The sequence below is a fragment of the Macrobrachium nipponense genome, chromosome 15, assembly GCF_015104395.2.
Source record: "Macrobrachium nipponense isolate FS-2020 chromosome 15, ASM1510439v2, whole genome shotgun sequence".
In the NCBI taxonomy this organism is placed as follows: domain Eukaryota; kingdom Metazoa; phylum Arthropoda; class Malacostraca; order Decapoda; family Palaemonidae; genus Macrobrachium; species Macrobrachium nipponense.
Genome location: NC_087208.1, coordinates 34,271,684 through 34,297,246, shown reverse-complemented (window position 1 = coordinate 34,297,246; position 25,563 = coordinate 34,271,684). Strand labels below are relative to the sequence as shown.

The 25,563-nt window shown below is 39.5% G+C and overlaps 1 protein-coding gene across 1 annotated transcript in view; it reads right to left on the bottom strand.

Moving 5' to 3' along the window:
• Window positions 1-106: 106 nt before the first annotated feature.
• The window catches only part of LOC135227074 (serine/threonine-protein phosphatase 4 regulatory subunit 1-like), a 426,035-nt gene continuing 400,578 nt past the window's right edge, over window positions 107-25,563 (bottom strand). The window contains 9 exon segments of the mRNA XM_064266904.1: window positions 107-1,789; window positions 2,538-2,814; window positions 3,130-3,513; window positions 4,333-4,503; window positions 4,855-5,265; window positions 5,613-5,720; window positions 6,714-7,554; window positions 14,539-14,679; window positions 15,427-15,581. Of these exon segments, the coding sequence (XP_064122974.1) occupies window positions 1,641-1,789; window positions 2,538-2,814; window positions 3,130-3,513; window positions 4,333-4,503; window positions 4,855-5,265; window positions 5,613-5,720; window positions 6,714-7,554; window positions 14,539-14,679; window positions 15,427-15,581 (2,637 nt within the window). The 3' untranslated portion in view covers window positions 107-1,640.

The following is a 25,563-nucleotide window of genomic DNA, read 5'->3' as shown; positions in this document are numbered from 1 at the left end:
ACAGTTTCCAGTTCATACAAAGGAATACAATATAAAAGGGTTGCTTTATATTTTTCCACAGGAAGGTTTTGCAAGCGCTGAAAAATTATGATATAGTGAAACAATATTCATAATAATTTTTTTATTCATACCTGTACAATATGATTAATTTACAATGAGTTTACAAGACAATGAAAATGAAAACAGTGATCAGAACCTTATATGGAGTTGTCAACAAAGAGTCTCATAATGGCACAAAATTTGTATCATAAATGTGATTACAAAAAATATATGGCTTTCTTACATAACATATACAGACAATTAGGAAACTTTTTGAGTGCCAAGAAGGATGTTATAGGTATACTCTGAGAGGCATCATAGATTAATATCACACATGCTCACTCGAGATTAAAGTTAAGTCCCTGTTGATTCTTGCAAAAATTGCAAAAGGTTATATTATCAATTGCAGGTTCTGCAATAACTGTACGATGAAGTAAACCTGAAATAATTAAGGATGGCCATGACCAAGTGCAGTGCATTGTGACTTCAACCAGCATCTTATTTGGTCCTAAGTAATTTCAATTTTAAGAGGATAAATGGAAACATAAACAAACGCAATGCGTTCAACTTTTGGGACTAAAAATTAAAAGTAAAAATTAAGCTAATTGACCTTACTTTATCAGGTATCTGTAGAACATAACTGCAAAATGCACATATCACTGGTTAGCAGTATTCAAAAATGATGGTACAAACATGGAATGGCTCTTAAAACTGATATATTAAAATTCTGAAACAGCTAATGCAGTGCACAATTAACATTCAGTCAACTAATAAAAAGGTCCAATGAAAAGTTTATACAAGATGCTAGACAGTTATGAATAAATCTAGTTCTGACATTCATGCCTGATTCCTGATTTTCATTGTTGGCAAGTCAATCATGATAATGAAATTATACAATCACATATACATATCAGTTACAAAAGAAGCAGTTATAAATTCAAAAGAATATGATACATTATTTATATAAATACCACCCATTATCATATATGAACTTAGATTTTGAAAATACAGAAATCTAAAATTTAAAAGAATACATATTACAAGAAAATATTTACTGTGTACATTATGTGGATGAACTGACTTGTGGCTTTTTGGAGCAAGTCTAAAGGAAAATTCATCTTACCAAAGGGGAACCTACAGCCAACAATTCAGGTTCAACCACTAGATGCTCTGGATCTTTTTACATTTGTTAACAGTTCTTACCGAACTTTGAGCAGTGTAAATTGCATCAGCGCAATTTACTTAATCCAAACTGATGAAAAGTTTATATAAAATATACTAAGCAACAAGGTTCAAGTTGCTACCACAATGCACAGCCTACCCATACACCTTACTATGGGTCAGTTAGACATTACTGCACCAGTCATAATAAGGGAAATCACGTATGCGACTTGTTATAAATATAGGAAAGAGAATTCAGAACAGCATGGTCTTCAATGTGAAACCATTTACATAAAATGAGAGTAGTTTATTTTTCTCTTAAGGTAAAATAGCAAAACATAATCAACTTGAAAAAATATTTTTTTTTTTTTATATTTGCAACTGCTCAGTTATGTAAATTGGTAATAATTGTATTATACTACCTAGTCTCTAAGCCTCCATTATAAAGATGGATCCTGAGGAATCAGCGTTTCTGTACTAACAGGAAACCGAGCAAAATGCACCACATCTCTATCTTCATCTTGCTGCAATTTTTTTATAGTTTCTTGTACGCTTATGGCTGCATAATTTTCAGGATTCTGGCAGTAATCTGTGAACATCCCAAAATGAGGAAAAAATAAATGCATTACAGACTTGAGCCTAGTCATTAACAATTCATTTTATGGAGTAAAAATTTTTATTAAGGGCACAAACCCAGAGCCTACCACAAAATGATTTTCCCGTAAACCCAGAGTTCTACCACAAAATGATTTTCCCGTAAACCCAGAGTTCTACCACAAAATGATTTTCCCGTAAGTGACAGGTGAAAAGCACGAGAGGAACCTGGATGAGAGCAGCAAAAGAAATACATAAAAAGTAAATAAAGGATTTGTGATGGAAGAATGAAAAATATAAAATGAATAATGTCTGCATTTCAGACACTGAATGAGGCTGGTTCATCATTTTACTTAACTTCATCTTTGCCCTATTTTTTTTGTTGTTGAAAATTTTCCATGTTGCACTCCAGGTAGCTAGTTGAAAGCTCTCAGGAAAATTTTAAACCTACTGCCTGGCTACTACTCTTACTTTTTTTTTTTTTTTTTTAATGTATGTAATTGTTTTTATAAAATATATTTGTCAACAACATATGTTTGGGCAAAAAGACCCTTCTTCTGTAGTTTTGAAGTATATCCAGATATATTTTGAAAATCTACACACTATACTCTTGGTTGAGAATAAACTAAGAGATAAACTACTACTACTACCAACAGGAATGAAATATGTCTGAAATGTATAATCCTTCAACACTCCTATATTACAAATAACAATAATAATGATAACAAAACAAGAATACTTACCAAGGCAATTAATATGAGTTGCCAACATTTTTGCAACAGCAATACGAACATTTGGTACTTTATCATTTGCTAACATAAGCATATCTGGCAAGAACAGTCGACACCAGTCTGATACTGGTAGAGACCTTTCTGCAACCAGCTGACCACTTAAAAATGCATAGGACTGCCTTCTTGACCATGTGGTTGACTGTGCAAATGTCTCCCTTAACTGCTGACTTAGATCCACAATGTCATCTGGGTCCCCTTCACAGCCAAGTTGTCGGACAAGTTGACACACCTGCATACAATATGCATTATCAACTTAAATGCTTCAAATTACATTCTGTAACAAAATGTCTAGTACATCAAGTATTTCTCCTCATTTGTTCAATTTGTAATCTTATGAACATTACAAGCAAACACCCTTCTCAGAAAAGATGTAGAAAATTTTCCTTTATTAAATGTCATTTCAGCCTATATTAATATGATACCATTTCGCAATAACGCTTCTTCAAACTACTGAGGCAGCAGAGAGACATGAACAGGAGAAAAGCTTAAGGCTTCTCGATTGCCCAAAAGCTACAAAAAATTAAAAACAATTTGAAGTACTTACAACATTGTAACATGTTCGTCTGATGTGTACAACTTTATCAGCCATAAGTATTAAAGCTATAGGCACCAAGTAAAGCAAGCAATCATCAGCTGAGAACAAGTCTATGATGTCAGACAGCTGAATTGCCAATTCTAATCTAAATCGCCAGTTATTTTCGTTGTCAGTGCGCAGAAACTCATCCATGCGCGGCAGGTACTCTCTGCGATTCCTAGGTTTCAAAAGTCGAAGAAAATGTGCCAAATGTTTCAGAACACCAATCCGCACTTCATCCAAATCTTTGATAAAACCATTGAAAACTGGCACAAGGTCACTTTGCGAAATTTCCTCTCCTAATATAACAGCCAACTCATGTATGCTAAACGCCAAAGTTCGTCTAACTTTCCACTGAAAAACAAAATATTAAGAGAAATTAGTATCACTACCACTATCAATCCTCAAGTGGTTTTTCACTTGACTTGCTGACAAGCTAAAAGTAATGGCATAAAGTTCAAAGTCACAGAAAAACTGACACAGTAACCACATAACATATGACGGTGGATTAGAGTGAAAAAAGATGAAAAAACCTCAATATATCCAAATTATATCACTTGTCTGCACATCCAAAGTGACTAGCCTACAACCAAATCGCAATTGATACACAACTTTTTCTGTTTTTATAAATGTATGTCCACATACAAAATCCATAAGTTTAAAATAAAGCAGTTATTCCTATCAAGTTCTGAACTATCAATTCTATTGGTAGGGTTGGAAAATGCACTTTTATCAATATTTAATAATCTTGATATAGGAAATACTGAAAAATTTATTTTACATTTGTCATGCTATATTATTTTCATTTGTTAATTTGTTAAATATTTTCATATTAATATGTTAACCACCAAAATTTATCTAATGCCAAATAGTTACTTCAAAGGTGTGTCGTTTTAGATCCCCCCCCAAACCATAAGGTATCCTAGGTTCAGCTAGCCAGAGGCCTACAGACTACTGCCTCTCAATTGCTCCATCCTAACTACATTGTGAACTGAAAATTTTATGCTTCAAAAATGGGGAATAAAAAAATTATGATAAATTAATTATTAAATTATGATAACCTTAATTATTTCCCATGAAAATCATATTGTTTAAAGTAAAGTACAATGACGAATTTCTCTTTAAAGTGGATGCTATCAAGGAAATAAGTGTATCACCCCCATAATCACTTACATGCATGTCTCCAGCCAATGTTTCATATGTATCTTTTAAAACTGGCCAATTTTCTCTACCCAAAGTTAATGCCACAGCTGGTAACGAATAGGCACAATGTCTTGTAAGCTCATTATCAACAGTTTCAGCTCTCACTGGGTCTGTCATGCTTATGTAATGTTCCAACAAGGTCTGAAAAAAAAAGAGGAGAAAAAAGGTGTTAAAATAATAAATATAAAAACATGGATTTATATCAACAATTTAGGATTTACTCTAGTTTGTCTGGAAAAAAACTGTTCAGATATCAAACAGATAATCTAAAAATTTCTATTTAAAGCCAGATCAAATTCATGTCAAAAAAGGGAGTAAAAAGGTGCTCTCATAATAAATATAAAATCTTGGATTTATATTAATAATTTAGGATTTACTCTAGTTTGAGTCTGGGAAAAACAGAACTGTTCCGATAACAAATAGATAATCTTGAATTTCTATGCGAGGTCAGACTCAAAATTTAGTCAAAACAAGAAAATATTCAAAACTCACTTTAGGTACAATGTCTTGATACAGACTAAATTCAGAGGACCCTGTAGAATGGTCAGTTATAGCAGAAGACATCTGTTCCGACGTTGCTGAAAATATGCCATCCGGCGAGTCCATTATCCCAGCAAATGGATCACTTCTTCTCTGAGATAACAGAGACGGCTGAGGAGGTAAACTTTGCCCTGAGTTTGGCATATTTACAGAACAATCACTTGGGGACACTACATCCATTTCACGTTTTTTAAGTTCAGTTACAGTTCCACCAGACATACTAACACGGGCCTGAGTGAGACGTGAGGCAAGGATTGAGGGTTGAGGATCATTCTTATGTTGAACAGATGTAACAGATGCAGCACAAACTTGGGCATATGTAGCTTGTTGTTGGGGTCCTGTTACTCTTACAACATCTGCACTCTGTTACAGGGAATATGAACAACAAAATGAGCAGAGAAACTTAAACTTGCCTCATATTAATAATGTGAAGAATTAAATATGTATACATGCATTAATGTCATAAATCAGCACACAAAATAAATAAAAGTAGCCTCTTTAACTTTACTTGCATTATATGACTGAGTACAGTGAATAGTGACAAGAAAAATTCTGATTAATACAAAGACTGAAGGTCTGAGAACTTTGCAATACTGGCAAATTAGAGTATTTAAGAAAATGATACCAGCAATGATCTGGACACTGTGGAAGTACCATAAAACTGAAAAACCTTGTGTTAAAATCTCAATTACAAAACAGTTTCTAGTTACCTCAGACTCCTGGTTAATTGACTTCACATCACCAGTACATTCATCATCCGTACTACTTTCCGATGTTGTCACTCCTTCTAAAGAAGCTGCTAATGCCTCTAAATCAGCCTGTAACACATAAATTGATTTAACATTGTCTCTACATTAAGATTTACAATCCATCCACTTTCACATGTACAGTAATAACACTTACACAGGTAAAAAGCAAGTACTACAATGTACAGTATATCAAATAACTATAGCTACAATTGCATTCACGTAGTCATATGCTGCGTATATCACCAAATGTACTAAACAGTATTCTCAACATGTGACCATGAATAAGTTTCCAAACTAACATTAATTCTAACAAGAGACCATCGCACAAGCTAGACACAGAAAGGGTGTGTACAATGTATGCACAAAGTTTATTTACACATACTCAACATATGGGGGGATGATCACATAATGATTGTTTATGTAATTGAGCATCATGTAAAAAATGGAACAACAGATGGTTTCATTTCATCTTAACATTGGTTAATAGTGAAAATGGAAGGGGAATAAATGGCAATAGTATTGCTGTGCACAAAATATCATGAATGAAACAGCACCCAATAGTCAATTATTTTGTCCAGTTGCAGTTCATGGTAATTGAAGTATTAATGCACTGTCAATGTTGTTATAAGTTATAATTAAAAATGCACTGTCAATGTTGTTATAAGTTATCATTAAAGACATAACAAATTGTTAGAAAACTGTCCTGCAGACATAACTTCTATTAGATACTGAAGATGGTTATACTTGAGAAACTAAACATTTGTGTGTAACTGCTAGCTACATTCAGAAATAAGCCATTACATACCTTCAAGAAAATTTCAGCAATCAAAAGCATAAAGAAATAGAATATACTTGAAAATATTAGTCAGTGTACATGCTCACAATGAAATCTGTAAATGGAAAAGTGTACCACCGAGAAAAATTCGGCAAATTATTTTAAACATTATACATAGTAACAAAAGCTAATTTCATAACGCAAAACTCAAATGGAAAAATGAGAGGAATGTCTCGCTCTTCTAGCAATTATGGATGCTATATTACACAAGGAAGCCTCTTTCTCACCTCAACTGTAGCACCAGGCTCCTTGTCCAACCTTGGCTGCTTTTCTTGTTGTGGGGTAGTGGTGGTCGTTGTGGTATTTGAGGATGGCGGTGAAGAGGATGAGGAAGCAAGGGTTATGTTAGGATTTTCAGTATCAGTAGCCATGGTAAGATTCACTTGAGACTGGTAAGTTCCATTATTCTCTTGAACCTTTGCTTTGACACATACATTGGTAGTTTGTCCCATAATATCAATATCCACTTCTATTTGAGGGATAGGTAGTTCAATGGGCATTATAGGTGTGCGCCAATAATTGAATGTGTTGAATGCAGGGTTGTTATCAAGATGGACGTGAAGATGACCCTCTGTACCTGACACAGTAAGGGAATTACTCTGAGACTGGACACCATCCACAGGACTTGGGAGTGTGTTTGGGGGTATGGCTGGTACACTGGATTGCACATTTACTTCATGTTGACTTAAGGTTGACTGCTGGGGGAATGAAGGGGATGAAGACTTTGTGGAGAGAGATGTTGAGGTACTGGTTATTGCTTCTACCTCATTGCTGGAGCTGTTTTCCTCTATGCTTGCAAACAGATATGCCCTTGCTCTTCTCTCTTCTGCACTTTCGCTATGGACAGGATCAGGATTTACAGTGTCACTGGGCTCATTCAATTCTTCCACATCCATGGGCTCACTTTCTAGACAATCTATTCCTGACGTCCCACCTCCATCTGCCTCACCTTTACCATAATCTTGCTGCTCAGGAGGAGGTAAGGAATCTGAGGAAGTTTTAGCCTTTTCTTTTTTATCCTCTTCACTTTCACTATCACCTCTTTCTTGTGTACTGCAATTTTTTTCCCTGTAGGAATAAATAAGATCTTTTGTAACATGCAAGTTAATGTATGTTATGTACACATATGCACAATTCGTCTCTCTTCAGTAGCTAAAGTGTGAATGTCGCACAGGCGGTTATGCTGATTTTTTCTGTGGAGCAGCCTGCTGTTAAGAAAACTGACAATGCTGGAGGTAACACCGACATTACAATCAGTGCAACATTCAAATTCAACTACTAAATCATCAACTTTTTCATTCACACACAATGCTTACCACTGTGTCATTCACCTCTATCTATCACACACATTCCTCCTGGTTGTTGTTAGATCTTCCCTTCAAATACAATCCATCTATCCAATAATTCTACATCTTACCTCCTAGCATTTAAAAATTACACTTTTCCATTGATATGTCATCCTCAATTGCTACAGCCCAACCACCTCAAAACACCTGTAATCCATCCTTTCACATTTCCTAACATTTTCACCACTTCTACATATCTCTTCATTTCTAACTTTTTTTTTTTTCTTCTTATGCCTCATATACTTTATACTGTTCAAATAGCTTATCTCAATAAGTAACCTTCTAACCAGATATTCTCATTACTTTTCATAAAAACTGTCTATTATATATATATAACACAACCTTTTCATTTACTTTCAAATTTACCCACACTCTATTCCCTGCACTGATCTTTCTATACCAATACGTGTTACCTCATACTCAAAATCCTAGAGCACAGCATCTCTTTTAAAAACCCATAAATCCAGGAGTCTTTTCCATTTCAACCTTAATTGTCTTATTTAACGTCTGCAAGTGTCATGTCCACACATAACTGTATTTGTTACTTTAGATTTATTTTGAAGATCCACTTACTTAAAATCTTAACATAGTTGTTTAGGATATAGCTATAATAAAATACTGAGGTAAATGAAGATGAAAATATTCTTTTTTGTCTGTAAAATTTTCACCTCAAAAGCTTGAATGAAATGAACTAATGGCTCTAGAGTGAGTAACAAACATTTGAAGCATTAACAGCCTCCACTAGACTTACATCAACTAAAGTCACCTTTGAAATAATCGAGCAAAATTCAACCCATATGAACAACAATTCACAGGAAATTTGATGGTGGTAAGTTTCAAAATTCTAAAAACATTACATAAATTATTTTAACATTTCAATTACACATATAAACACGATACATTTCTTATAAATGCTGAGTAATATGTTTTAATGTAATTGAAACCCATTAGCTATCATGAAAAGAAATAATAAACAAGTTTAACAATATTATGCCACTTACTGGATAAATTCCACTTCTAACTGTGTATCTCATTAAAAACCATATGGAAAAGTGAAACTAAGTAAATGTTTTGGTGAAAATTACCCATCAACAAAAGAAAGTAATATTTAGCATTTACATAACACACTATGAAATTAATACATAAGAAAAACTGCACATGGAACTTGTTAGCATCATTAGTATTATACAATGTGATGGCCAAATTCAGGAAAGGTTGTGGTCAAAAGCAGAAAGCAAATTAGACTACGATCAAGGAGGAAACCTCCTAACACAAGGAATATAAAAATCATAATGCCCTGTAAATTACATATACACTATTCATGGACACGGTTAGGGAACAAAAAATAAGGGGGCTGAAAACCATCGGTAGATGACGGCGGAGGGAATATTTGCATGTTTTTGTACAACTTCGTGGGCCATGACCCTGCACCCGTAACCCCTTCCAGCTGCTGCTACCAACAGCTGTGCAGCTGTCGTCCGACCATCAACCACAACTAAAATTACCGCGCTCTCCGTGGAATTCTTCCTTCGACAACAAGGGCAAGAGGACACGGCAACTGAACTGAACTGATCCTCTCGAATGTCTCGCATTTTCGGCAACATCGCTGCGAATTCTTGTCAGAAAACTCCGTCAGTTCCCGACTCTACTAAAGGGCGGCATCTCGAGGCTCTCCTCGCAGAATAGAGACGAAAGAAGGGTTGGAGAGTATGGAGACCAAATGGCATAGTAAACACGTGTGCCCATAGCATTCAACCCCCACCTTACCCCTTCTAACTCGATATCTGCCACAAGCCCTCTCTGTAAGTCACATCCGCTTGGAACAAATGCCGTACAAAAAAAAAAGGGTCCGAAAACCCGCCCCTCCCCAACTTCTGAACGCAGGCGTTAGTTACCTTTCCAACTAAAATGGAAAATATGCGGCCAATACTACACAATTTTAGCAGCACTCAATCTCAAATTATCAACACCCACAGCAAAGGTTAGAAAAAAACACCGAATACAATTTTGACCGTTTCGATACTGAATTTACTTCCTTTCCAATCTCTGCAAACATACAAGACGTCAAAGGATTCCAGGACAGAAGAGTAAGAACTAAATACGCACACACAAGCAACTTAGACCGCAATAATAATAAATAAAATACTAACATTAAGATTTACCTCCGAATTATGCTTGTGTCTACTTCTTAAGTCTTCACCATTTTCTTTGCACGTTAGGTTACTACAATGTTGGAGTAAATATTACAAGAATTTGCGCATGCGTGCGCATACAAGTATTACGCCGCATTTTGTAATAAATTACACCCAAGGCATAACGAACTGTACATTAAATGAGACCTGATGCTTAACGTTCGTGAACATGAGAAAAAAAAATCACGTTATTCTAGAAAATCACAATCGTTGTTTTCTGGTCTATTTATAAAATCACAAATCAATTGACCACTTTAAAACAACACCGAAAAATAAAACGAGAATAAGAGTTCCCTAACACAAAAGTCCGAGAGAACACACGGCCACGTGTTTATGAAGTTACGCGAAGCCTGCCATTTTGTTCAAAACAGGCTACATTGATCCATAAAAATAAAGACATACGGATGAACTCTAACGATCAGGCAGGCAGCAGAAGCCATGGGCGCAGGCCAGCGAACAATGCAAAAGGAAATGAAATACTTAATGACCTTAAATAACATGCTATTTCCCTCCGGTGGCCTGGGTAAAACCAACAAATGGTTAACCCACGCTTTCCTGTGGGATATCTATCTGGCTGTTGACTTTTCCATTGGATATCTCCCATTGTCCCTATCACACTACGCTTTGTCCGCCACACCTAAACGTGTCAGTTTCCTTCTAACTACAATAAGCAAGCCAGCGCGCGCATACACCAAATTCCCGTGACCATATACTACTACCAATTTCGTCGGAATGATGTGTAAAACGTCAGCTCGACGGATATAAAATCGCTCATAAAATGATCTGCTTAATCGCGGGAGGATAAAAAAAAACACACTGCTTGGTAATTAAGACTAAATCTATTATCCAGCTAGGTCGGTTTGTCAACGACTGAGCTTGTTCGCCAGGGTCGAATAAACTTTGCAAAAAATGCACTACTGCGCTGCAATAGCAGTTAAAAACATAACTACTCTCATACAGGCGGCAGTTTATATGGAAGAACACGCAAACGTCAATTCCCATTTCCTCTACGTAATAATAAAAGAAGTGACAACACCTTTTATTACATCGGCGAAGAAACAGCAAAGAAGGACGAGGAAAGAAGACCCGCGCATAATCATAATATCACCCCATAGGAACAGACAGAGAAAAGGAAACGAACAGCTGTAATTATAACAGGAACTTCCTCCTCCCCTATCCCGACGCCATCTCTCTCTCTCTCTCTCTCTCTCTCTCTCTCTCTCTGGAACAGCTGTTCATGTCTTTAAATCCCTCTTCGCGAATCCTAACTTCCAGTTCCCCCTGAATTCTATTGAAAACGACGCCAAATAGCTGCAAAAAAACATTCAACTATGCTGAATAGCAGATGTGGAAAATAAATTGTATTAGCACTGTCTTCACAACTACGGTGAATGGCCAAAGAGGATAAGAATTCTTATCACTATACAAAATCGGAATTACTAGTAGACGATGTTGAAATTAACAAACCGGAAGAAAAATAAACTAAAACCAGCCAATTAGTACATATGAACAGTTAAAATACTTCACGTACTAAACACGAAATTAAGAGAGTAAAAAAAAATAAATAAAAGACAACTTCAAACTACCTCGAATTAGTATAGGAAAACTTTCATAGACTTCCTGATGCCAACTGCGCTCCCTCCCTCCCGCCCGCTCCCACCCCCCTGCCCCCCCCACCCCCCCCCCCCTCCCAATCCCAACCCCATCCCTCCCTCCCTCCCACCCAGCCTCCTTTCCATCAGCCCCTCCCTTTCTATACCATGCTAAAGTGAATGGGGCCCAAAAATAGATACCAACCACCACAACCACAATCACCTCCTCCTCCTCCTCCTCCTCAAACCCCCCAACGACATCTACATCAACCCCCTGCGACGACGACGGCTCTTCCTTCCCTCCCCCTTTTTTCCCTTCTCGTCGTTTGTCTAGCGCTGCTGCTGCTGCTGTTCAGTCTCGTCGTCATCCGTCGTCCTGTTTCTTATTTCAATAAATAATACCTTTACAGGTGTGAATTGTCAAGCGACGAAGACATCTCGTATGATAATGAAGACGTAGCTACTGTTAGGATTTGCATGATACGAGTCACTACTGATCTACAAAGCATCGCAGCGTCTAAACTTCGACTACTACTAGCTGAAGTTCCTGCAGTAAACAGTGCCGCCAATCATTGGTCATATTTACTAAAATGGCCTCTTCCTTTCTTCTACGTCGTTGAACTAATTAATTTGCGTATGATCTACTGTTGATGGATAACCAACGCCAAATGTGTTACTCACTACAAGAAAGCTTGCCGTTTTTTTAATGCAATTTCGTTACAGTGCTATACTATTACAGTTGAAAGATATTCATCTCACTACACATCAAGAAATAAATTACATAACATACGTCTCCACTGTGGTCACTTAATAAAAAAATAGCAAATGAAAATCTGGTCATCAATGACGCTTTACATAATTATGTATTTATGTGGAAGAGGAGAGAGGAACAGAACTGTTGCATTCAACACTACGTAGCATGAACACAAGCGAAACATACCTAATTAGAAATGAACTTGCTAAACAGATTTCCACATTGCAGAATGTCCCAATGATAGAAAAAACCTAAGACGAACCTATGTAAATACCCCAAAAAACCAATCGATACATATGAGAAAGGAACACTATATAAGTTAAAGTAAAGGTGCATTCAAGAAAATATTGCAACTTCTGTAAATATTAATAAAATAATATCCATAACTATCAGGGTCTCCGGTCTCAAACCTGCCAGCTGACGTGTACTAAAAGATATAAACAACGCAATTTCCCACCTACGCACCTAGGTAGAGATTTAAGTGTATGTGTGGGTGCGTGTGTCATATTACGCCGCACATAGTACAGTAGTATGTTTATGTACAGAGTACACAAACTTTTCACTCTCGACGTATGCAGAGTATATTATCTTAGGCCCACAACCCACCTTTCCAATGTGAACACAACTCCCACATCCTGTTCTTTCCTTCCTTCCTTCCTTCCCATGTGGGTGCTTATCTCACAGCAACCGCTCCCCCCCCCCCCCCCCCCCCCCACACCTCTCCCACAATTTCTTTCACCCTCCCTTCCTTTCCTTTCCTGCCCTTCAAGTCGCCTCGTGGCCTTCCTCAAAGTAAACTTCCGGCGTAACCTATAGCATTAGCCTGAACCACACGCGCCCTCATGGAAAAATGTATTGGAGGGATCGAGGTAGGGTGGAGGGAAAAAAAAAAAGACAATGACACCCGAAACCAACTACAGTCCCACGCACATGTACGTAGAGGGCAAGACAATGTTGGATTGTCAGGAAAATATAGGGGAGGGTCTTTCACTGATCTACTAAACTTACGTTATAATGAAAAACTGAATACCAGCCATCTTCTACCATGACACTACAATGTGGCCTACCTTTATACGATACTAAAATCACCAGTCTTAAGATACCCCTAGATATGTTGTTTAACTGCCATATCTAATAATAACCAAATGACAAAAAGTCATACACTAAAGGGAAACGTATTTTCCCGACGTCATGCGTAAACTAATCACACATGTGCCGTTCCTATAGTTATTAACCGCGGTGGTACTTAGCACGGCTCACTAGTTGCAAAAGACGTTCAAGATCAGTAGGTCGAGACGGCCGTCAGACCTTCGGAAGATTTCTTACAGAGGAGGGCGGCACCAAAAGAACGTCCCAAATAATCATTTCCGTAAATAAAGTACTGGGGAACACAAATGAGATATCGCTCTCTCTCTCTCTCTCGCTCTCTCTCTCTCTCTCTCTCCCCAGCTTCTTCCTCCAACCTTACGGCAAAGGCAAAACAGGCCCACTTAGGCTTAGCCAATAGCGCCATTACCCAGCCTCACATCTGCAAACTGTTAGCTTGCTTATTCTGGAGATACGATCCCGAAGGGAAGGAAGGAAGGAAGGCCTCCCTAAAACTCAGGACGTAAATCAAACTGAGCAGTAGTACCGAAAATCACTTTCGACTTCCGCATCTTATTTTCAAACAAGAAAATGAGATGTGTTGCATATGCATGTACACCACGTACACACACACACAGAGCATGTATTGGTGTATATAGTTAAGACTGTACAATTACAAAGGTGCACATAAGCACACAAAACTGTCTAATTCCATAATTAAAAACAAGTAATGGCTACATATAATTTCCCTCACGTACCATCAAACAATTTATGATATAGACGTCAAGTCAAGTCACTAATATAGCTAGCTGAAATATAAACACATGGTTAGGCTACTCTAGCAAACACATCCATTCTCATTCTCGCCTTTGGCATTTAATTCATTACGTATTTTAGGTGTTAACAGAATCACTCGAGGGGCAAAATAAAAATTGCACTCATCACACTTTTAACACGGTAAGATTTGCGGAACTAGTTTACTAAGATCTGGGTTTATTATTAATACCACAAAATACGAACGCTTGCACGCGCTTTCACTGACCCGGTTCCTTCATGAAGCCACACAGAACACTTGTACTCACTTTGTAAGGTAGGAGCTGGGAATCTGAGGTGTACCGATGACCAAGACGCCGTCTTCATTGTAGTGCAATCCTGTAACGGACGCATCTGCAAAAGTACTGATGAAAGGACCAAGGTTCTGAAACGCAGCGACGCGGACCCACCTGAGAAGAGGACACGGAAAGCCTTCTTACTTGCAAAGTCTACATACACACTGGAGCCCGAGCCTACATTTGCTAATCTGAGCCGAATAACATTCATTACTGAAAACCATCTCTTTTATTTAAAATATGACCAAGTCTTAAGCGAGTCGAATTATAAATATACTTTAGTCTTGTGCTTGAGGTAACTTGTAGTCACTAAGTAAAAGCAAGGATGATAACCCAGCCACTACAGAACTATCATGAAATTTTATCAGGAAATGTGCAAAGTTGCATGGAATGAATACAAACAGCTTGTCCAAATTGTGAAATCTAATCTTGCCTCGCTACACCACGACTGCAGTAATTCAAACCATAAGAAAAAGAAATAATGAAGGTTTTCTTGTTAAGCTTATTAGTAGAATTTAATTTGTTCACTTGATATACAAAACTACTATGAGTATTTAATTTGTTCACTCAATGTGGAAGGAGCTTTTTGTCTTATGTCTACTTTCCGTTTAATGTACATTATAAAAATATAGATTAAAAAAAAACTATTTTCTTTCACAGAAAGCATGTGAAAGGAGCTTTTTGTCTTATGTCTACTTTTCGTTTATTGTACATTATAAAAATAGGGGACTAAAAAAACTATTTTCATTCACAAAAAGCATATGTATGTCTTGGAACCTAGCAAATTAATATTCAGCGGATCCTCTAGTCATTCCTCGAAGGTAGCAAAGCAGTTAAAGGGCGGCAATACTTTCTCTTTACCTGCTCTGGTCTGTGAGCAAAGAGACGAAAACGGGAGATAATTTATTTTTTCTGGTCTCTAGCGAACATGCGCATGAGACGCCCATGAAGACTTCTGCGCAAGCTTTACGAACTCCCCAAACGCCGTCCTCACACAAGCACACGAATTTTGAAACCTGGAAGAAACAAGAAAGACAGTTTAAAATTTAACATAGAGCAGTGTAGTATATACAGAGAAATTTACCGTATTTCCTGATTATGTTTAAACTTGAAGGCAACGAAACAGGTATTTTCTCAATCTTTTAATAACTTGTCAAAACAGTCATGGTTGCTGAATGGTAGGACATTCGATTTGACACGCACATTTGATCGAAATATGAAAATAAAGATATCTAGAAAAGTAAAGAAAATAGAATCTCTAGAAAAGAAAAATGTGATTGTGTTGAACAGCAAAGGGAAGAGAATAGTAGATGTGAGAAAATAAAACAGCGTTGTCCAAAGACAACCTGAAATCATTTCATAGCTGCCAATATGGCTTCCAAAATATATTTATGTACTCGTCTTCAGCAGACTTCCCTTATTTTAAAAACTCAGGACCTCATTTCAAATGGAAATGATGCATCTACTTTATTCTTCCTTGGAAAATATGACATGACAAATACTATAGCGCACACAGAGCAGCTGATTTAGCCGTGATAGTATACATTCCAATTAAACTGAAAGACAACTGTGGCAATAAGTTTCTGAGACCTTCGCTGTTTCCAGTCTAGACTAAAGAAAAATTCTCGCGAACAAAATATTATATTGTGATGACACAACTATCACAAGCATCATTCTGCTCGACTTATAAGAGCCTGCAATACTGTTTCTCAGTATCCAAACAAGATCTTAATCTGACGCGATGTCGAGTTACTGACTGGCAGAATGCAGCTAAGGATTGAATGGTCAGGAATGCATGATTTAGCTACGTACCATTGTCTTCATATACATACCGTTTATGTCTTGATTACCTTTATTGCTCTGTTTTCTATCTTATATATGTGGCCATTCTACCGCACATTGTTTTATAGTCATATTACCATAATAATGAAGGATAAAATTCAAGTGCCACTTAATTTCCTCTAACCAATGTTACTCTCTCTGTACAGATGTCAATATTTATTTTCCACAATTAGCAAGCATCATCCTTCACACTTGCAGCCAATATGGACCCTCACACAAGTGCCATATCATCCTAGTTTCAAATTCCTACCAACAGGGAACAGAGACCGAGTGTCAAATACAGTCAAAAAGAAGCTACTGGATATTACGGATATCATTCCTATTAAAAGTAAAACGGACATCATTTTCAAACGCAAAGATAATAGAGCACGTAATCCCCAACCTACAACCTCAAAATACAACGGGAGTTGTACGTTCGTGTGTACACGCATGCGCAAGAGGATACCACAATAAGATCTCTACTAGGAATACGACAATCAACGTAATTCAGGAACGGCGCTTAACCGTCATAATCGGTTTATAGTGGGATGAAATCTCTAGTGACGTCATTTTGCACAATACAAGCTTGCATCAACAATGCACTATTGTCATATTCACGCAATGGCTCCGCTCTTTTTCACAGAGCTCGATTCCTTCTCTTCCTGCTTCCGCCATGGCAGACTATCATATCCTCAGAGGGGAGTCCTGCGCTTCCCTCGGGGTCAACCCCTCTCTGATTCCTTCCGTTCTTTCTTCTTTCCTTCGGGCCTGGTCTGGACTAAACAAAACACTAGATTGTAACTGCTTGAAATGATATTATTTGGTTTGACCACAGCATCGTCCTCTGATCGAAGGCTTCAACCACATCTCTGTTCCCATCCCAAGGTTGAATGCACTTTGCTTTGGGCTGGTACAGACTTGGGGGCGGGAATCCGGGAGCGGAGCCCCCTGCTGAAGTTCTCTATATGTTTAGTTAGTTTAAGATAGGCTATGAAAACTATTATCAATGCCTAACCGGCACGCATCCCCCCCCCCCCCCCCCAATGCAGTTGATTCGATCTTTCAGGGCCGCTTAACTTCATGCAAGACACCACCAAACAAAATCAACTCTGTCTCCTGCACCATATCAACAGGTTTATGGTTCTAAAGTTGAGTAATATAGATTAGGATCAGAGAGAGAGAGAGAGAGAGAGAGAGAGAGAGGAGAGAGAGAGAGAGAGAGAGATTAGGAATTAAGGCTTGATCCCAAAGACTAAGTTTGTCCGCCTTTAGTTAAACACCTTAGGAGTTTAAAGCACACCGCGTAAATTACGTTAAACAAGCATCATGCAGATTCACCCACACGAGAGAGAGAGAGAGAGAGAGAGAAGGAGGAGTAGTGAGTAAGAGAGAGAGAGAGAGAGAGAGAGAGAGAGTTTTAAAATTACTCTACTGGCTCATTAAGTAAATGAGAAATTCTTGATACTCTGCTATTTCATCCTCAACAATATGCAAACGTATTCTACAATAAGATACCCAACGATTTTATACATTTCTTCAAATATAAGCGACTTCGCAAGTTCGTGTTTGTTAACTCTGATGCACTACTACTACTACTGCTACTACTACTACTACCACCACAAATACTAAAGCATCCGTGGCCCATTTCAGCAACAGCTTTCTCTCCCACTTCAGTAACTAATCACAAATTCTTGCTCTACATACGTCCATTACTTGCAACACGAACATTTCTCTAAGTAAGCTCCCAAGGAAGTTTTAATTTGTAAACGCACTGTTTCGAGATTCAAGAGTTTTAACATGTTGATTATTATTGTCTTTTAGTCGTTTTGAACTAAAGACATATTTAAAAAGAGAGAGAGAGAGAGAGAGAGAGAGAGAGAGAGAGAGAGAGAGAGAGAGAGAGAGAGAGAGAGAGAGAGAGAGGCATAAAGACGATGCGGGTTATTCAAATAAGATAATACTTCCACTCAATATTATTCTAAATGCCGGAAAAACTGTCTTGTAACTCTTTCGCTTCGAAAACACCATATGTAGTTCATTCTTTAACATTAAAAGGGGGAAAAAGCGTTGGAGAGAGAGAGAGAGAGAGAGAGAGAGAGAGAGAGAGGAGAGAGAGAGAGATTCACATGCAAAACTCACACTTCTCATACGACTTCTATCACCAATAATGAGACTTATCAACAGGCACAAAAATACACCGCACATAAATATTTACCTAACAAGTAGCGTATGATGCATTCACCATGGAAAGAAAAAAAAATGGCGCGTTACACAACGACTATGTGTGTATGTGATAACAAACAGACAACCTTCCCATATCAAGAAGTGCTACAACACTATAGTGTTACTCTGAACCTCCAAGGGTGGATTATTGCGACCTCTCATTGTACTGCGGCTTTAATCCCCCCCCCCCTCCCCGTAATAACCCCTCTCCTCTCCTCCTTCGGTAAATGAGGAATCCGGCAGGAAGCAACGACAATTAGGTAAACAGAACAAAATAAATTCAGTGTCATAATGCGAGTATTGTTCGTGTTTTTTTTGACAACGCCAGGTTGTCTTAATTTCGCAAGAAGTGCAATGAAGACTCGTTTCATAAGACGTCCCTATATTCCACGTGACTAAAATCAGCTAACCCAAGTCGTTTAAAATTATTTCGAGAAATGTAACTAAATGTAATTCACAGATCACTTTTTACCTTAAAGATCCTCAAGGGTGACAGCAGACAAAATAGACAATAATTACAAGTATCATAATAATGATAATCGCTCACCAGCTGCTGCTGCATTGAAGGAGTGCTTGCCTAATGAGAACTCATCTCCTAAGATGTTTCAATCCAACAGAACATCGACTGAACTCGCCAAAGATAGAATATTTAAATTAAACCTGCCTAACCTTGGTGCTTTTAAAAAGGCTTGAAACAGATTTTAACATTCACTGTGACGAAACAAACGTATGACCACCTGCGAGAGAGAGAGAGAGAGAGAGAGAGAGAGAGAGAGAGAGAGAGAGAGAGAGAGAGAGAGAATTTAGTGTTAATATCAATAAATGTCTCATGGCAGGCTGCGATGCAACCCGTATACACGAACACAATAGGAAATACAGTCAAGCGCTTACCGGGATCAATATCAGAGAAAAAGTCACATACTCTTATGAGCACACATTACTATTCATCAGAGAGAGAGAGAGAGAGAGAGAGAGAGAGAGGAGAGAGAGAGAGTAGTGCTCGTACAACCTCACCCCCTTTTTCCCTCCACCCGGGAACAGGGGGGAGAGGGGCGTTGGGAGGTAATGGGGGAGACGACGTAGCTTTGATGCAACTACAGCTTTCGTCTCTCCCCTCTCTCTCTCTCTTTCTCACTCTCTCCCTATTTCACTCTACCTGTTTGGAACATACACATGAGACGCGGAGAAAGAGAGGAAACTGAAAGCAATCAAAGAGACGAAATAAAGGAGTTAGAAAGAGACAGAGTCATTCCAAAAGTGAAAAAAAAAACCAGCCAATTAATGAAGGAACAAAAGCACCCGCGCGCGTTTATTCTAAAAACTGTCTTTGGAGCGATCATAGGTAGTAGTAGTAGTAGTAGTGGTAGTAGTAGTAGTGAAGAAGAATGCACCGTAGTGAGGACGCAGGAAAGCGTAAATTAATGGTAAGAAGTGGAAGCAGCAAAAGAGAGGAGGGAATAATGGAGGTAAGGAGTAGTAGAGGCAGATGAGGAAGAACTCACGACGGGGGGAGAGAAAGAGGGGAACTAACGAGAGAGAGGAGAGAGAGAGAGAGAGAGAGAGAGAGAGAGAGAGACGTATGATGGATCAATACAGCTACTTGAGTGTACCACCACACACATGCGCCCAATATACATACATACACACACACGAAGACTCCCTCTCTCGACACCCCAAGTCCTCTCCCCCCATCCCACCCATTCACTCCCCTCTCCTCGTCCGGGGGGGGGGGGGGGGGGCTAAGTCATCACTCCCCTCCTATTAGAAACCCCTTGGACCCCCTCCCCCCTTCCTTTCTCCCCTTTTTCCTCCTGCTTTTCTCCCTTTCCCCTCCAGCGCCCTACGTCGTAGTAATCCACGACTCACTCCAACACCATCCCCTCCTCCTCCGTCCATTGTTCTCTCTCAGTTCTCTACCACAACTCTCCTCCTCCTCCTCCTCCTCCTCCATCCCTTTGCACACGACGTACTACCACCACTCTTTCTCCGAAACGCATCTATTAAAGAAAAGTCCCGTTCTTTCGTTCACTTCATTCATCGTGGCAGCTATCATGCTCAAAAATCCACCTTGAGAGAGAGAGAGAGAGGAGAGAGAGAGAGAGAGAGAGAGAGAAACGCATATGCGTTGACATGCGCCACAGGAAAAGTACCAAGAGAACGCATTCAATGTCAAGGTTGACAACGATTGGTTGGGTCACAACCAAAACACTACTGTCCTTAACACTGAGGCAACATTTCCCCTCCTCTCTGCTCGCTCCTACTCCTACTGTTACCAACATTACTACTACTACTACTACTACTACTACTACTAGTCGCCTTCAACCAAAGCACTACTACTCTCTCGCAACAGACTTCCCGCTGCAAAATCAAAACAACACAAGGCCACACTATCTCCTACTTTACTTAGCAACGGGGCAGCCGATTTGTGTGAGAGAGAGAGAGAGAGAGAGAGAGAGAGAGAGAGAGAGAGAGAGAGAGAGAGAGAGAGAGAGAGAGAGAGAGAGAACCGTACATGCACTGCGAAATTAAAATTGTGTTCTATACTAAACGGTAAGTAAATCTCAACTACAGATCGACCAACATAAAAGATAAAAAATAAATTAGGGCACATGTACTTTTTCATGAACCTTAAAATACCCAACATAGTATGCAAATCAATAACGTGCGTTCTCGACCCCCCCCCCTCCCACCCCCCCCCCCCCACTATCTTTGTTGCCAAAGTGCAAAGTTATCTTAGAATGGACGCTATATCTTTCAACTAAACATTACATAAGTTACTGAAGCTTTTCTTATAAAAACTGACTATTTAACACTTACCAAGGTTCTCCGCCCCTTCTCGATTGTAATATGAAATGTAGTCAAATTTTAACTTAGGAATCTCTCTTAAGGTATATCAGTATCAACCCTGTACGATTACTGGTTGGAAGTCTGCAACCTATGCAGATATGGATACGGTAAGTAAATGGAGTAGGGGTAAGCAAGCAATCCTCATACAAACACTATACCGCAACCCAAGCCCAAGAAGAGGCTACGAGTACCTTATATACATATCGTACGAAAACGTGGGCGGCATCAGTTGGAATGCGTGTACAAGGTGCATAACGTCAAGATGTGTATTTTACGCTCTCAACCTGTAGAGCTGACTTCCAAACCTTCACCACATAAGCAACGCAATGCAAAGGCAACTTGATCTGAACAATCACATCCACCCTATATTTACGTTCTACTTCCACGTAACCTAATTCCTAAAAGAGACGAGCGTCCATGTGGGAGACATGAGGAAACAACGCGAACACAATGTCGAACAGAGGTACAATTCTCGCTTCGTTCAAACACGAATTAAGAGTTTAATTTTACTAGGAATTTCACGGTTAAAGTGTAAGAAGACATCAGTGAGGAGTGAGTTTACGGTGGAGGAGGAGGAGGGGGAGTGGAACCCGCAAATGCAACAGTACCGAGGGCGAACATAGTGAGGACCCGCAAAATATAGTGATTAAGAATGACACAAGACTATTTACTCGAGAAACGCGGGGACTTGAATTATTTAGGGAACAGGCAGTGCTTCGGGTGTGAGATATCAGGAAAGGCTGGAAAGAAAAGGGGGAATTTTACTTCGATACTTTTTCCTGGCGAGAGAGAGAGAGAGAGAGAGAGAGAGTTTTTACCTCAATACTTTATTCCCGCACCACTGGAAGTGGCCTTCGGAAAAACGAGAGAGAGAGCGAGAATTCACGATCACGATAATGAATTCAAATATTTACTAGCTTTGTGTGAACACTGAAGGGATAGCACTAAGTAATCGCAATCCAGTTCCAAATTTTCTACATCCTTGGGCAATTGAAAACTACTGGTCCACTGAGTACGACAGACGAAATTCTCAAGTAATTACAGGCCATTACTGGTTCAAATACCGGTTGCATACAGGCGAATGCTATCTAAACTATAAAATCCTTAGGAGCTTCATTAGCACTTCCTTGCAACGTGAGAAAATTACGAAAACGGATGTTTGCTTTTTTTTTTTTTTTTAAGATAATAAACTCCAAAGACCACGAAGCCTGACAATATTTAAACCTTCTCGACACAGCTCTACCTTTATCTTCCAGAACTTCTTCTTTAGAACCATTACCAGGAAAGACAGAGAGAGAGAGAGAGAGAGAGAGAGAGAGAGAGAGAGAGAGAGAGAGAGAGAGAGAGAGAGAATATCTCATGATTGGGTTGACCTTCAAAATTGGGTGAAAATTACATCGCCGAGACCCGCAATAGTTGTCTAACAACTCGGTACGTAATTCACGTTTTAGGAAGCGCGCCAATGTCACTACACGTCCGGTTCGAGATTCAAACACGGATCATCTAGTTATGAGGTAGACCAACAAGAGAGAGAGAGAGATAAGAGAGAGAGAGAGAGAGAGAGGAGAGAGAGAGAGAGAGCTGGAAGGGGCCTTGTCTGGAACTTATTTTCGATTATATCATTATCGTGCAGCAAAATTTGCAAGTGATAAGATGCATGACATAATCAAATCTGCAATGATCTTTCTTGAATGAGAGAGAGAGAGAGAGAGAGAGAGAGAGAGAGAGAGAGAGAGAGAGAGAGAGAGAGAGAGAGAGAGAAGAAGTGAACAAAATCCCAGGGATATGGACCAAACAGGAGAGACGCCCAACTTTATGACATCTCCCAGCAAACGCCAGGATGACCCACAGAGCCAGCAGCAGAGTGCCAGCTTGAAAGCCGAGGGAGGTCACCACCTGAAAGCTGGATGTTAAACCGTCCTTAACAAAACAACATCAACGCAATGATGCTTTACCTTTAAACTGACAACATTGCCTTCGTCACAGCTTTCATAAAGGTTGTCGGAGGGCACCGGCAAATCACAGCCTCATCGAGAGAGAGAGAGAGAGAGAGAGAGAGAGAGAGAGAGAGAGAGAGAGAGAGAGAGAGACTTTGTAAGGACGAGGATCTGTCGTTCCACATGCAACTCTTTACAGTGCTAAGACGATTCCGAGCGCTCGTAGCTTGAAGGTCCACTAAACGTGATCTACTTACTATCCTCCAGACCCCTTTTCTTAATAGTCGCAGAGATACTCTTGTATAATAGAAGCTTCACTTTTTTTCCGTCACTTGCAGCCCCGTTAACTTACTACCATACACAAAAAAAAATATAAAATAAAGGGGGTGGGTAATTTTCGATTTCTCTCGCTGGTTAGTCGTCGGCACAAGAAAATGCAGAGAGGCGAATCTGTGCCGTGCGGCCTTCACATAGTATACTAGGTACCTCGACAAACAACCAACGAAATCAAGGAACACAACACAAAGGTTGGAAGGGAACGTTTTCCAAAAGTGAATCGACGACGGGAAGGAATAAGAGCAGCCTAAATCGCGTATGTCCGACTTTACCTTAAAGTTGAAGGTTGGACTCTCTCTCTCTCTCTCTCTCTCTCTCTCTCTCTCATAAACAAAACTAATTTCGTAGCCATCCACTTTCGAAGACGGTAACAGGCGATGGCTCACTTGCAAATGCACGAGATTCTTACAGGGAAACATATAAACAAACAAGGGCTCAAGGAACTATAACCGAATTGTCTCAACAAAAGCCGGAATATAATAATAATAACAAAGAGAGAGAGAGAGAGAGAGAGAGAGAGAGAGAGAGAGAGAGAGAGAGACTCGGGACTGTCCTTAACCTAGACATATTCTACAGGCCAGCCATCATCACCTAATCTTAATCTACTATTCCATACCATTTCATCGACGTCTTCTCTACATTGGCGTGGAAAAAGAACAACGCCCCCCCCACCCCCACGAATACCACACGAAAAATATCCGAACACCTCTTTTAAAAAAAAAAAAAAAAAAAAAAAAAAAAAAAAAAAAAAAAAAAGTTTGTTTTAAGTGAATAAGAAGCGCAACCTTCGCTAACTGGAGAAAACGCCAAGATTCGATCGTGATGTTTTTTTTTCCAAGTCGTATTTTATTTCTGAAGGCTGCTGCTGCTGCTGGCTCGGCTGCCCGATTCAAGACGTAGTGTAATATGCTTGGCGCGTGTACACTACGAGAGAGAGAGAGAGAGAGAGAGAGAGAGAGAGAGAGAGAGAGAGAGAGAGAGAGAGAGGGTGTTTGCGAGGCAAGGAGACGTGTGTTTGTGGATGGGTTGTATATGTGTGTGTGTATGTGCGTCTAAGGGTGGTGGTGGTGTGTATGTGAGTGCACGACCGTGTGTCTGTGTGTGTGTGTGTGTGTGTGCGTGCGTGCGTGCGCCTGTGTGGTTGGTGTTGCCTTAAAGGTGCCCTGTCCTACTACTGCGGCTCCCACTTTGATCCCACGCGAAAACCATGCCGCCGCCGCCACCGCTTCTGCTCCTAGCGGCTCCTCTTGGCTCTTTCCTCCACTACTACTTGACAAAACTCATCCGAGCATCCATACCTCTCTCTCTCTCTCTCTCTCTCCTCCTTCGGTGGCTCTGGCTCTCCGCTCATTAAAAGGTTTTCTCTGCTACGTTTTCATTACCCCCCCACCCCCTCCCTCTACGCCCTTACTATTACAACCAGGACAAGAGTAACGCCTACTTTTACTATTACAACTACTACTATTACTATTACTACAAATATGAGTACTACCACCACAACCAGTACTGCTTCTCCTTCTACAAGGAGAGAAGTACACAAAGTTGCCTTCTATACCGATACCCCTTTTTCGTTTCCCTTAATCTCGGGCATCGTCGACGAGGACAGGGCCACGTTTTCTGTCGATTTACAAGTAAATAATCGATTTCGTTGGCAAGCGCATAACAAACACAGCGTGGCCCGTTGACCTTGCACACCGCCATCTCTGTTGGTGGATCTTCTTCTGCTGCAGCCAAAACAGCGTTTTGATCGGAAAATGTTACATTTCCTCCTCACACGTTTGTTGGTTAGAACACCAACGTTCTCCCTCTCCGCCGTCAAGCTCACGTCACCAGA